A 10,066-nucleotide genomic window follows, 5' to 3' on the forward strand; every position below is an offset into this window, starting at 1 on the left:
ACCACCAAGGTACACTTAGCCCAGCTTCTCAGTGTGGCAGACTGACCGCTGTCATGAAGTTCTGCAGGCTCAGCCAGTAAGGACTTCAATTCCCAGGAGACCTTTTAAAGCTGAGATCTGGCTTTATAGGAAGTGTAGCATAGTTACCTCAGGCCACCTAGTGGCCAGGTACATCCCTGTCTCATGCCCCTCCCTTACCTAGGGCGGTCCCCACCCTAGGGACCTGGAGACACGGAAACAACAGGTGCAAAAAGTACGTCCACAAACATGGAAGAACTTCCCAGGGAAGCCTGGGGCCAGTTCAGGGATTGGTCTAGCTCCGCGAAGGCAAGAACAGGTAGGAGAGAGTCCTGGGAAGTCAGGTCAGAACATCAAGGAAAGAAGTGGGTTCCTGAACCTGAGAGCACAGGGGGATTCCATTTCCTGGGTTTTCTGAGACAGAAACTCAGAACCCCTGAAGAACCGTGCACAGACCTAGTTACAGTGTTGGAGGAGAGGGGTTGGGTCACTAGTATCAGGTACGGGAAGGCCCAGGGTTCCAAGTTCCAGTAAGAGAACAGGAAGTTAAAGATCAGACTCACACTTAGGGTAGGAGGGATCTGGGGGTTCATACCTGAAAACCTTAGGAAGAGTGTCTAAAAGTATGGATTATGAGCCTGGGGTTTTTGAAACAATATGAGGAAGGCCAGGACCTGAATCTCTGGGTCAGAGAGATAAGAACTAGGGCCTTGAATCCCTGATGAGGGAGAAATGATGGAATCTATAGCCCTGGGGGAGGAGAAGCTTGAGTCTAGACTCCTGGGGGAAGTGGACCTGAGACCTGGGCTCCTCTGCAGGCTAAGGCCTGGACCCATGTATGTGAGGGAGGATACTTGGGCCTGGATTCCTCAATCTGAGGGAGAAGATCTCCTGGGTCTGAGGGAGGAGGTCTGGGGCCTGGACTCCTGACTCCGAAGGAGGAGGGCTGGGGCCTGGGCTCCTGGGTCTGAGGGAGGAGGACTGGGGCCTGGACTCCTGAGTCCAAGGGTCCTTAGCTGCGGCCTGGATGCTGGGTCTGAGGGGAAAGGATTGTAGCCCAGTCTTCACTGTCTTCCGATCCTTCTGTTTCCATGGCCAGGCCCATCACTGGCCTCTGTGCTGAATAACCTCCCAAGTGCTGCTACTCTTCGGTACCGCGGCCCTGGTGTGCTCCCCTGGGGGACACTGGATGAGGATGAGGATGGAGGAAGGAGTCCTCAGGCCTTTTCAGAAACTGCCCAAATGGAATCTCACCCTTCCCGGGAACTTCCCTGGCCTATGCAGGCAAGGCGGGAACACAGGTGAACCCCTCTTCTCTGACACGCTGGCACCTCTTTCTGTCGAGAAACTCTTTCTGATTTCAATAGTTAATTTTCTTTCTTTCTTTCCTTTCCTTGTTTTGTTTTGTTTTTCGAGACCGTTTTCTCTATGTAATAGCCCCAGATGTCCTGGAACTCACTCTGTAGACCAGGCTGGCCTCAAACCCACAGAAATTCGCTTGCCTCTGCCTCCTGAGTGCTGGGATTAATGGAATGCACCACCACCACCCGGCAATAAATTATTTTCTTTATTGCCTTGCCACTAGCCAGGGTAAGGTTTGCCTGAACTTTGTGTTAGAGAATCAGGAAGACTTTTGTTGTTGTTGTTTTTCAAGGCAGGGTTTCTCTGTGTAGCCTTGGCTGTCCTGGAACTCACTCTATAGACCAGGCTGGCCTCACAGAGATCCACCTGCCTCTGGCTCCTGAGTGCTGGGATTAAAGACATATGAAACCACTGTAGGCTGAGAAACAGGAAGACTTAATTTTTTATTTTGTTCCTTCCTTCTCCCAATCTTCCTTCTTTCCTTCTTGTTAGTTTGTTTTGTTCTCTCTCTCTCTCTTCTCTTCTCTTCTCTTCTCTTCTCTTCTCTTCTCTTCTCTTCTCTTCTCTTCTCCCTTTGAATTTTTTAAACAGGGTTTCTCTGTGTAACAGCCCTGGCTGTTCTAGAACTCACTCTCTTTACCAGGCTGGCCTTGAACTCACAGAGATGGCCTGCTTCTGCCTCCCATGTGCTGGGGGGCTTAAAGGCATGTGCCACCACTGCCTGGCTGTTCTCTTTTACATTTTGGTGTGTGTGCCGGATAGCATGCGTGTGTATGCTATGGCTTTCTGTGGAGCTCAAAGGACAGCAGGCAGCGGCCAATTCTTTTGCTCTACCATGTGAGTCTCAGGGATCAGACACAAGTTTTGAATTGGTCACAATTGCCCTTACTTTCTGAGCCATCACACCAGCCATTTTATTTTGTTTTTTTGAGACAGGGTCTCACTCTCTAACCCAGACTGACCTGAAATCACTTTTTTATCCCAAGCTCTCCTCGAATTTGCACTAGTCTTTCTCTCAACTGAGGGGGCTACAAGCGTGAATGGTGCACCACACCTGACTTCTTTATTTTCTTTCAAAAGCATGTCACTAATCTGACCAGCTAGTCCTTGGACTCCGAATCCCCCTGCCTCCGCCTGACCACTGGTGGGATTACACGTGTGTGCCACCATACATGGCTCTGTTGTTATTTTGTGCCTGGCTTCCTATACATAAAGTAGATTTGTTTCCTCTTTAATTGCTAAAGAGTATTCCACTATGGATACAGTAATACCACATCTCCACCCTTCCTGGGTCAAGTTGTTTCTGTCTTTGGGCGGTCCCAGTTTGTAGTTTCCAAGTCTTCATCTTCTGACTCTGACTCTTCTTTCCTTCCAGGAAGAGGCAGGCAAGAGAGCAGGTGACCTCTGGCTCTGAATCTAAAGCTGCCCATTGGACCCGACAGCTTTCCAAGACCAAGGGAAAGATGAAAGAAGGCTTTCAAACTATACAGCCCTGGGCATGGACGCTGAAGAAGATTGGGGGTGTGGTAGAAGATTGGGGGTGTGGTCAGCTTTAAAGAAAGAGGGTTGGAGCCTGGGGTCTGAGGAAAGGAAGGCTGGAGTCTGGGTTCAGACTGACTGACTACCTCTAGGCCTTAGGGAAGAGGGCTATGGCCTGCACCCCTGAGTCTGAGGGAGGGAGCTGGTGCCTGGACTCCAGGGTCTGAAGGGGAGGCAGGGCTCTGTTCCAGACTACTGAGTCTGAGGGAGGAGAGCTGGGTCTGAGAGACAGGGCTGGGGCCGGGTCTCAGTTTGAACTGTACTGGTGAGGGACTTGAGGCCTCTCTGCTGCCCCCTGCAGGCCAGTTTGGAGCAGGCACTGAGTCCTACTTCTCCCTGCTGCGCTTCCTGCTCTTTCTCAACCTGGTGGCATCTGTAATTGAAGTCTGCATGAAGCTGATCCCCACCTGGTTGGAAGGGACTCCTCCAGGTCCCCCTAGCCCTAACATCTCCTCACTCTGTGGTTCCTATACCCCTCAAGCTCAGGGCCTGGTCACCTTCCCCACTCAGCTCTTCAACTTGCTCTCTGGAGCGGTAGGTGCCATGGTCCCTGGTTTCCTCAATGGCCTGTGGTCCAGATCACCCAGCTTCCTGACTCCTGCCTCCACCTAGACCCATAGTGATCCTTGCTCTCCCTCTCCCTTTCCAGGGTTACCTAGAATGGTCTCCTCTGTTCTATGGGTTCTACCCGCCCCGATCAAACCTGGCCATCACTTACCTGTGCTCCGTCTTTGTCATCGGGCTCATCTACTTGCTGTGCATCCTGCACCGGTTAGTGACACCCACGTCCTGACTCTGATAGGAAGGGGTAAGGATGGGCATCTCATTACAGATGGCTGTGAGCCACCATGTTGTTGCTGGGAATATGAACTCATGACCTCTGCAAGAACAGTTCAGTGCTCTTAACCTCTGAGCCATCTCTCCAGCCTCATCTCCTTTTCATATTTAGTCTCTCTGGTATTTCCTCCTCCCCCCAGCACTTGTCTTAATGGGCAGGTTGAGACAGTTACCTTGTTACCCTGCATACCTACCTCTGGCTGGTCTGGTCTGGAACTCACTATGTAGCCAGTCTGACATATATATATATATATATATATATATATATATATATATATATATATATATATATATATATATATATTTGAGACAGGGTTTCTCTGTAGTCTTTGGTGCCTGTCCTGGAACTAGCGCTTGTAGACCAGGCTGGCCTCGAACAGAGATCTGCCTGCCTCTGCCTCCTGAGTGCTGGGATTAAAGGCCTGCGCCACCCCCGCCTGGCCTCAGGCTGACCCTTGAATTTGCAGAAATCCTCCTGACTCAGCTTCCTTTGTGCTGGGATTAGAAGCGCTTGCCACCAGGCCAGCTTGCCTCCTCTCTAGAATGTCTTTTTGTTGTTGTTCTCTCTTCTCTGTCTTATTCTCAAGTCTTGTTCTCTGTCTTATTCTTATTATCCCTCTTTCCACTGGAGTCTCTCCTAGGTCTTTCTGTCGCTTTAGAGTTTCTGTTTCCCACTCTTATTATCCCTATTCTCCTGGTCTCTTCTCTCAGTTCGGTGTCTGGGTTGAAGGAGACTCTGTTGGCCGAGACAGATGTTCTGACCAGCTATAGTCACCGGGTGTTCTCAGCTTGGAATTTTGGCCTCCACGGGGAAGTACACGTGCGACTACGCCAGCGCGTCATTTTGTACGAACTGCAGGTGCGCTCGGGGAGGCGGGGCTGCAACTGGTTGTGAATTGGACAAGACCGGGTTGCGATAAGGAACAGTGCTTTGCTAAGAAGCAGGGAGAGACAAAACTAAGGGGAAGCCACACTAGGAATGCGTGACATGGAGGGGACTGGGGGTGCTGAGGGAATGGACTCGTTTAGGGAAGGCGTGGAGTCCAATACTGGTCCAAAATGAAATAGGGGCGTGGCTTAAAAAACAAAGTGGCTTGGAGTCTCAGGGGAGTGGATCCTGGGATTCTAGGTTGGACGGGGTAAGGATGGGCTTTGAACAGAAGGCAGAGCGTTAAAGGGGCGAGGTTTTGGGATCTTAGGTTAGGCTATGAAGGGTGGACCTTGGATGCAAGTCCAGGCTGCAGAGAGCCCAAGAGCTAAGTGGTCTCATGGACATCACTGGAGGGTATGGAGCAAGGAGAGGGCTGTTCAGTTCCATCTGAAGATCTAGGCCTGGAGGGAACTATCCCTGGCAGCAGTCGTTCTACTTGGCCTCAGGTGGAGCTGGAGGAAGCTGTGATTAGGCGCCATGCTGCGGAACAGACGCTGGGCCAGCGAATCAAGGTGTGGTCGGTGCGGGCTCTGCTCAACTTGCTGATCCTCGCGCTCCTGGGGGCGGCCTTCTATGGCATCTACTGGGCCACAGAGTACACCGTGACGCTGCAGGTGCAGAGGGTCTTGGAGGAGGAGGGTTCTCGGGTCCTAGAACTCACATTTCCAAGGGTGAAGCCCTGTGTGAGAGAACTGAGGTCTAGAATTTCTGGGATCTTAGATGGCTTGGGAAATAGAGGTCTGGGATTTTAGGGTCCTTTGAGGTAAAAAGAGGGTAAGGATGGACTTTCAGCTTGCTTCTTTCTTTGTTCCACACTCCCTCTCAGGAGACAACACTGGTTCAAGAAAATCCCCTCCTCAAGCTTCTGGTGGATTATCTTCCATCCATTTCCATCTCCGTGTTCAACTTTGTGCTGCCTATTGTGTTCAAGTTCATTACCTCACTAGAGGGCTACACTCGCAGCCGCCAAATCGTCTTGATCCTACTTCGGTTCTGGACTCATGGGATGGGATGGGAGCTCTGGGAGAAGGAAGAAAGGGACAGACAGAGAGAGGGTCTCTGGTTCCACAAATAAGACAGAGAAGTCTGGGCCAGTGAGATGGCTCAGAGGATAAAGGCCCTTGCTGTGCAAGTCTGGCGACCTGAGCTCATCCCCAGAAAGAATACAAAGGCAGAAGGAGAGAGCCGAATGCACAAAGTTATCCTCTGGTTTCCACACAATCACTATGGTGTGTGTGTGTGTGTGTGTGTGTGTGTGTGTGTGTGTGTGTGTGTGTTTTAAGACAAAGGAACTCTAGAGATGGCTCAGTAGTTAAAAGCACTTACTGCTCTTGGACAGGACTGGAAGTTGGTTCACTGGCAGCCATATTAAGGAGCTCGCAACTGCCTGAATATCCAGGTCCAGGGGATCAGACTCCTTCTGGCCTCTGCAGGCACTAGCATACTTGTCGTGTACACACAAATGTACAGAAATACACAAATGAAAAGTATATGACAGGGAAGTCCCATGCATGTGAGATCCAGGGTCTTCAAAGACTCATTCTGACACTGAAATGCAGTTCCTTCCTCTAGGAAGGCAGCAGGGAGAGGAACATGGGAGAGCATCAAGAAGGAGGGGACAGCATGGTCTGCACTGCAGCAGTGTGAGTCCCTTCCTCCATCTTCATCTTACAGGACTGTGTTTTTGCGTCTGGCCTCCCTGGTGTTCCTCCTGGTTTCTCTGTGGAATCAGATCACATGTGGGGGAAACATGGAGGCAGAAGGATGCAAGACCTGTGGCTACAATTACAGAGAACTTCCGGTGAGAACGCTGTGGGGGGATTCTTGTGCTTACAGGTAGGACAGGGATCGTTGGAACCCAGTGCATCCTTCCTTGGTTTGGGAAGAAAGAGAATATTGCATGACTGCTTATAAACACAGAAGCCCTTACCCATGTACTTTATGAGTGGGTTTCTGATGCTTGCTAGCAATTTGGAGTATCAGATGCTTGAACCTCCATGTTGGAAGGTCTGGTCTATTGATTTCTTACTTCTTCAGTGCTGGGAGACACGGCTGGGCCAGGAGATGTACAAACTTGTGATCTTTGATCTGCTGATGGGCCTGTTGGTCATGCTGTTGGTCCAGTTTCCTAGGAAGTAAGTATCCTGCCCCTGCTTGTAGCTCTGCCCCTATTGGAGCAGGCCCCACCCCTGTCGAAGAGTTCTCGCTTTTTGTCTTACCAATTTTCTTTTAACTGGGGTCTTTACACAAGCAAGGTAGTTTGTCACTGAGTTAGATATTCTAGCCCTCTTTATTATTATTTTATCTTATTTATTTATTGGTGTGCATATGTGTTTGTGTGAGCATATACTGTGTGCTTGTGTGTAGGGGGGATAGTCAGATGAGTCTTCCTCTATCATTCTCTGCCCATTCCTTTGAGACATGGTCTCTCTCTCTCTCCCTCTCTCTGTCTCTCTCTCTCTCTCTGTCTCTCTCTGTCTCTCTCTCTCTCTCTGAGCCTGGGATTCACATTTTCTTAGCTAGGCAAGAAGCCAGCAAGCCCCAGCAATTTTCCTACCTCTGACCCTCTCAGTGCTGGGGTTACAAGCATGCCAGAATGTCTGGCTTATTAAGTGAGTTCTGGGGTCTTAACTCTGGTTCTCATAATTGTCCAGCAAATGCTTTTAACTGCTGAGCCATCTCTTCTAACCCATATATATCTTCCAGCCTGGCTATATTCTGTTAGGCCGTTGGCTGAAAGCAGCTTCTTTATTCATTAACTAATAAAAACAACACATATACATAAGGACGTTCCACACCAGAGATCTACCTGCCTCTGCCTTGAATGTGCTTGGAATAAAGGCATGTGCCACCACATCTGCTCAGTATAGGTCCTTAACCACTGAACTGTCTTTATCATCCTCTTTTTTATTTTTCCCAGACTCTGTCTGTTTGTAGCTTAGGCTGTCCTGGAACTGGTGGCGATCCAGTCTCCCTAGGGCTTTGATTACAAGTCTAAGTCACCACATCCAGCATCCTTTCCACTTTCCAAATACAGTCTTCACTTCCTTTTCTTTACCTAAATCTCCACCCGTTCTTTTTTCAGGTATTTCTCTCTGACCCCACTCCTACTCTTAGGAGTGGTAACTTAGGTAACTTAGGTCAGGTAACTTTGAAACCAGGTTCTGGAACATAGATCACAGATCTTAAAAGTCCTTTACATTTAATTCCAACACTCAGAAGGCAGAGACAGGCGGATCTCTGTGAGTTTGAGGCCAGCCTGGTCTACAAGAGTTAGTTCCAGGACGGGCCCCAAAACTACAGTGAAACCCTGTATCAAAAAACAAACAAACAAAAAACCCACCACCACCAACAACAAAAAACAAAACAAAACAAACTTTTACAAAATAATGGGCTGGATGATAAGGTTGTGAAGACCCAAAAACATCCAGGCCTTACCTTGCCCTTCAGGATATTCTGCGGCCTCTGTCCTGGGGCGTTGGGTCGTATGATGGGGACTCTGGAGTTCCAAGTGCCTGACGAGGTGTTGGGGCTCATCTACGCTCAGACCGTGGTCTGGGTGGGAAGCTTTTTCTGCCCTTTACTACCTTTGATCAACACCGCCAAGTTCCTGATACTCTTCTGTCTGAAGAAGGTGAGGCTGAGGACGATCCTGGGGTCTGAGCTGACAGGTGTTGGGGCTATACTCCTGGGTTAGGGAAAGGAGGATGTCAGGGCCTTTGATGACTGAGCCCCAAGGGAGGGAGGAGTGTGCTGGAAGTCAGAGTCCTGAGCCCAGAGAAAGGAATCTGAGACGTCTGAGGTGGCTCAGACATCTGGGTCCTGCCTCAAAGGAGGCCAGAACTCCAAGGTGGGAAAAGAGGAAACCACAATATTGACCCTTGGGTCTCAGATCGCCATTTTTCACCTCTTTCCGCAGATGGCGCTCTTCTCCATCTGCTCACCGGCCTCACGCACCTTCCGAGCCTCTACAGTAAATTTCTTTTTCCCCATGGTGCTCCTTGTGGGTCTGGCAATCTCTGCTGTCCCGGTGCTTTACAGTATCTTCTTGTAAGTCTGAGAGGCGCCTTTTCCATTGCGTTCATCACAGGGTCCTCACTCTGGCCCTATTTGATTGAGCTCAGTGTGTCTCTACCTGCAGGATCCCACCTTCTAAACTGTGCGGCCCATTCCAAGGGAAGTCGTCCATTTGGGTCCAGATCCCCAAGTCGATTGAAAGCCTCCCTCAGACTGCCCAGAACTTTCTCTACTTTCTGGGGACCCAGGCTTTTGCTGTACCCCTTCTGATCCTCTCTTGGTGAGTGGTTCCAGACTTTAGGTTCAGAGTTTGGATATGTGTGATTTAGTGTTAGGGGAAAAAAAAGGAATTGGGGACTGAGCACCTAAGTATTAGAGAGGAGGGCTGCAGCCTGGATACCTATGTGGAATGGAAGAGAACCGGGGCCTACCTAGATCTGGAGCAGCAGGGTTGGGGTCTGGATTCCTGGGCCTAAGAAAAGAAGTCTGGCTTTGGAACCCTGGGTCAAAGGAGGTCTGCAGCTTAGACTCCTGATCTGAAGGAGGAGGGCAGAGGTATGGACTCCTAGGTCTGAGGCAGAAGAGAATGGAGTCTCAAGAGGGTTTTGAGGGTCCTGATCCAGGTTTCTAAGGAGCCATATGATGAAGATTATATGTATGTGTGTGTGTGTGTATCTATATCTATATCTATCTATCTATCTATCTATCTATCTATCTATCTATCTATCTATCTATATATATGTTTTCCTGGAGTGACTTTCATCCTGTTTTCCTAAGCATCCTGATGGCGTATACAGTAGCCCTGGCTAACTCTTACGGACGCCTCATTTCTGAGCTCAAACGCCAGATCGAGACGGTGAGCCAGGCTGGTTCCCTGGAAGGGCTCCCTGAGAATATGGGAAGAAGGATATGGGTGAAGAGAAAGTGTGTCTCACTTCCATCCCCCTTTGCCCTCAGGAAGCGCAGAATAAAGTCTTCCTAGCCCAGCGAGCCGTGGCTCTAAGCTCAGCGAATGGAGTTCTCTGACCAGCCTGGCTGGAAATGTCATCTCACCTTCAGCTCTTCAGACCGATTGTACACCTCAGTAACTTCATATAGTACCCTCTCATCTCTAGAATCGAGTCCTACGGCCTCCGCCACCAAGTGCCACACTCAGTTGAACCGTATTAATAAACAGCCGAGATCGCTGTCCATTTTGAAACCTGGTCCTGAAGCCTTGGACAGAGTTTGGGGAGGGGCCTGGTCAGTGGCCTGGGTTGTGTCTGCGTGACGGGATAGACAGGCGGGGCATCACCAACCTCATACAGCAGCGTCCGGGGTGGGGCAGCTCAGGTTGCAAGCTTTTAGGATTGGCTGTGATGG

The 10,066-nt window shown here is 49.8% G+C and overlaps 1 protein-coding gene across 1 annotated transcript; it reads left to right on the forward strand.

Moving 5' to 3' along the window:
• The first annotated feature begins 179 nt into the window (after window positions 1-179).
• On the forward strand, window positions 180-9,905 carry Tmc4 (transmembrane channel like 4). The gene is made up of 15 exons (XM_048452110.3): window positions 180-337; window positions 1,118-1,319; window positions 2,756-2,901; window positions 3,221-3,453; window positions 3,569-3,690; window positions 4,468-4,615; window positions 5,134-5,301; window positions 5,514-5,677; window positions 6,362-6,488; window positions 6,725-6,822; window positions 8,138-8,321; window positions 8,607-8,737; window positions 8,829-8,984; window positions 9,482-9,560; window positions 9,662-9,905. Exons 1-15 carry the CDS (start codon window positions 268-270, stop codon window positions 9,728-9,730), a joined length of 2,097 nt encoding a protein of 698 aa, XP_048308067.3. The 5' UTR covers window positions 180-267; the 3' UTR covers window positions 9,731-9,905.
• The last annotated feature ends 161 nt before the right edge of the window (window positions 9,906-10,066 follow it).

The sequence above is a fragment of the Myodes glareolus genome, chromosome 1, assembly GCF_982192425.1.
Source record: "Myodes glareolus chromosome 1, mMyoGla1.1, whole genome shotgun sequence".
Taxonomy (NCBI): domain Eukaryota; kingdom Metazoa; phylum Chordata; class Mammalia; order Rodentia; family Cricetidae; genus Myodes; species Myodes glareolus.

Bases quoted from the DNA above. Each gene is read 5' to 3' on its own strand.
- Tmc4 (XM_048452110.3), top strand. From the start codon at position 268: ATGGAAGAACTTCCCAGGGAAGCCTGGGGCCAGTTCAGGGATTGGTCT. The intron at 338-1,117 runs GTAGGAGAGAGT...TTCCATGGCCAG, and splicing joins CTCCGCGAAGGCAAGAACAG to GCCCATCACTGGCCTCTGTG. The intron at 5,678-6,361 runs GTTCTGGACTCA...TTCATCTTACAG, and splicing joins ATCGTCTTGATCCTACTTCG to GACTGTGTTTTTGCGTCTGG.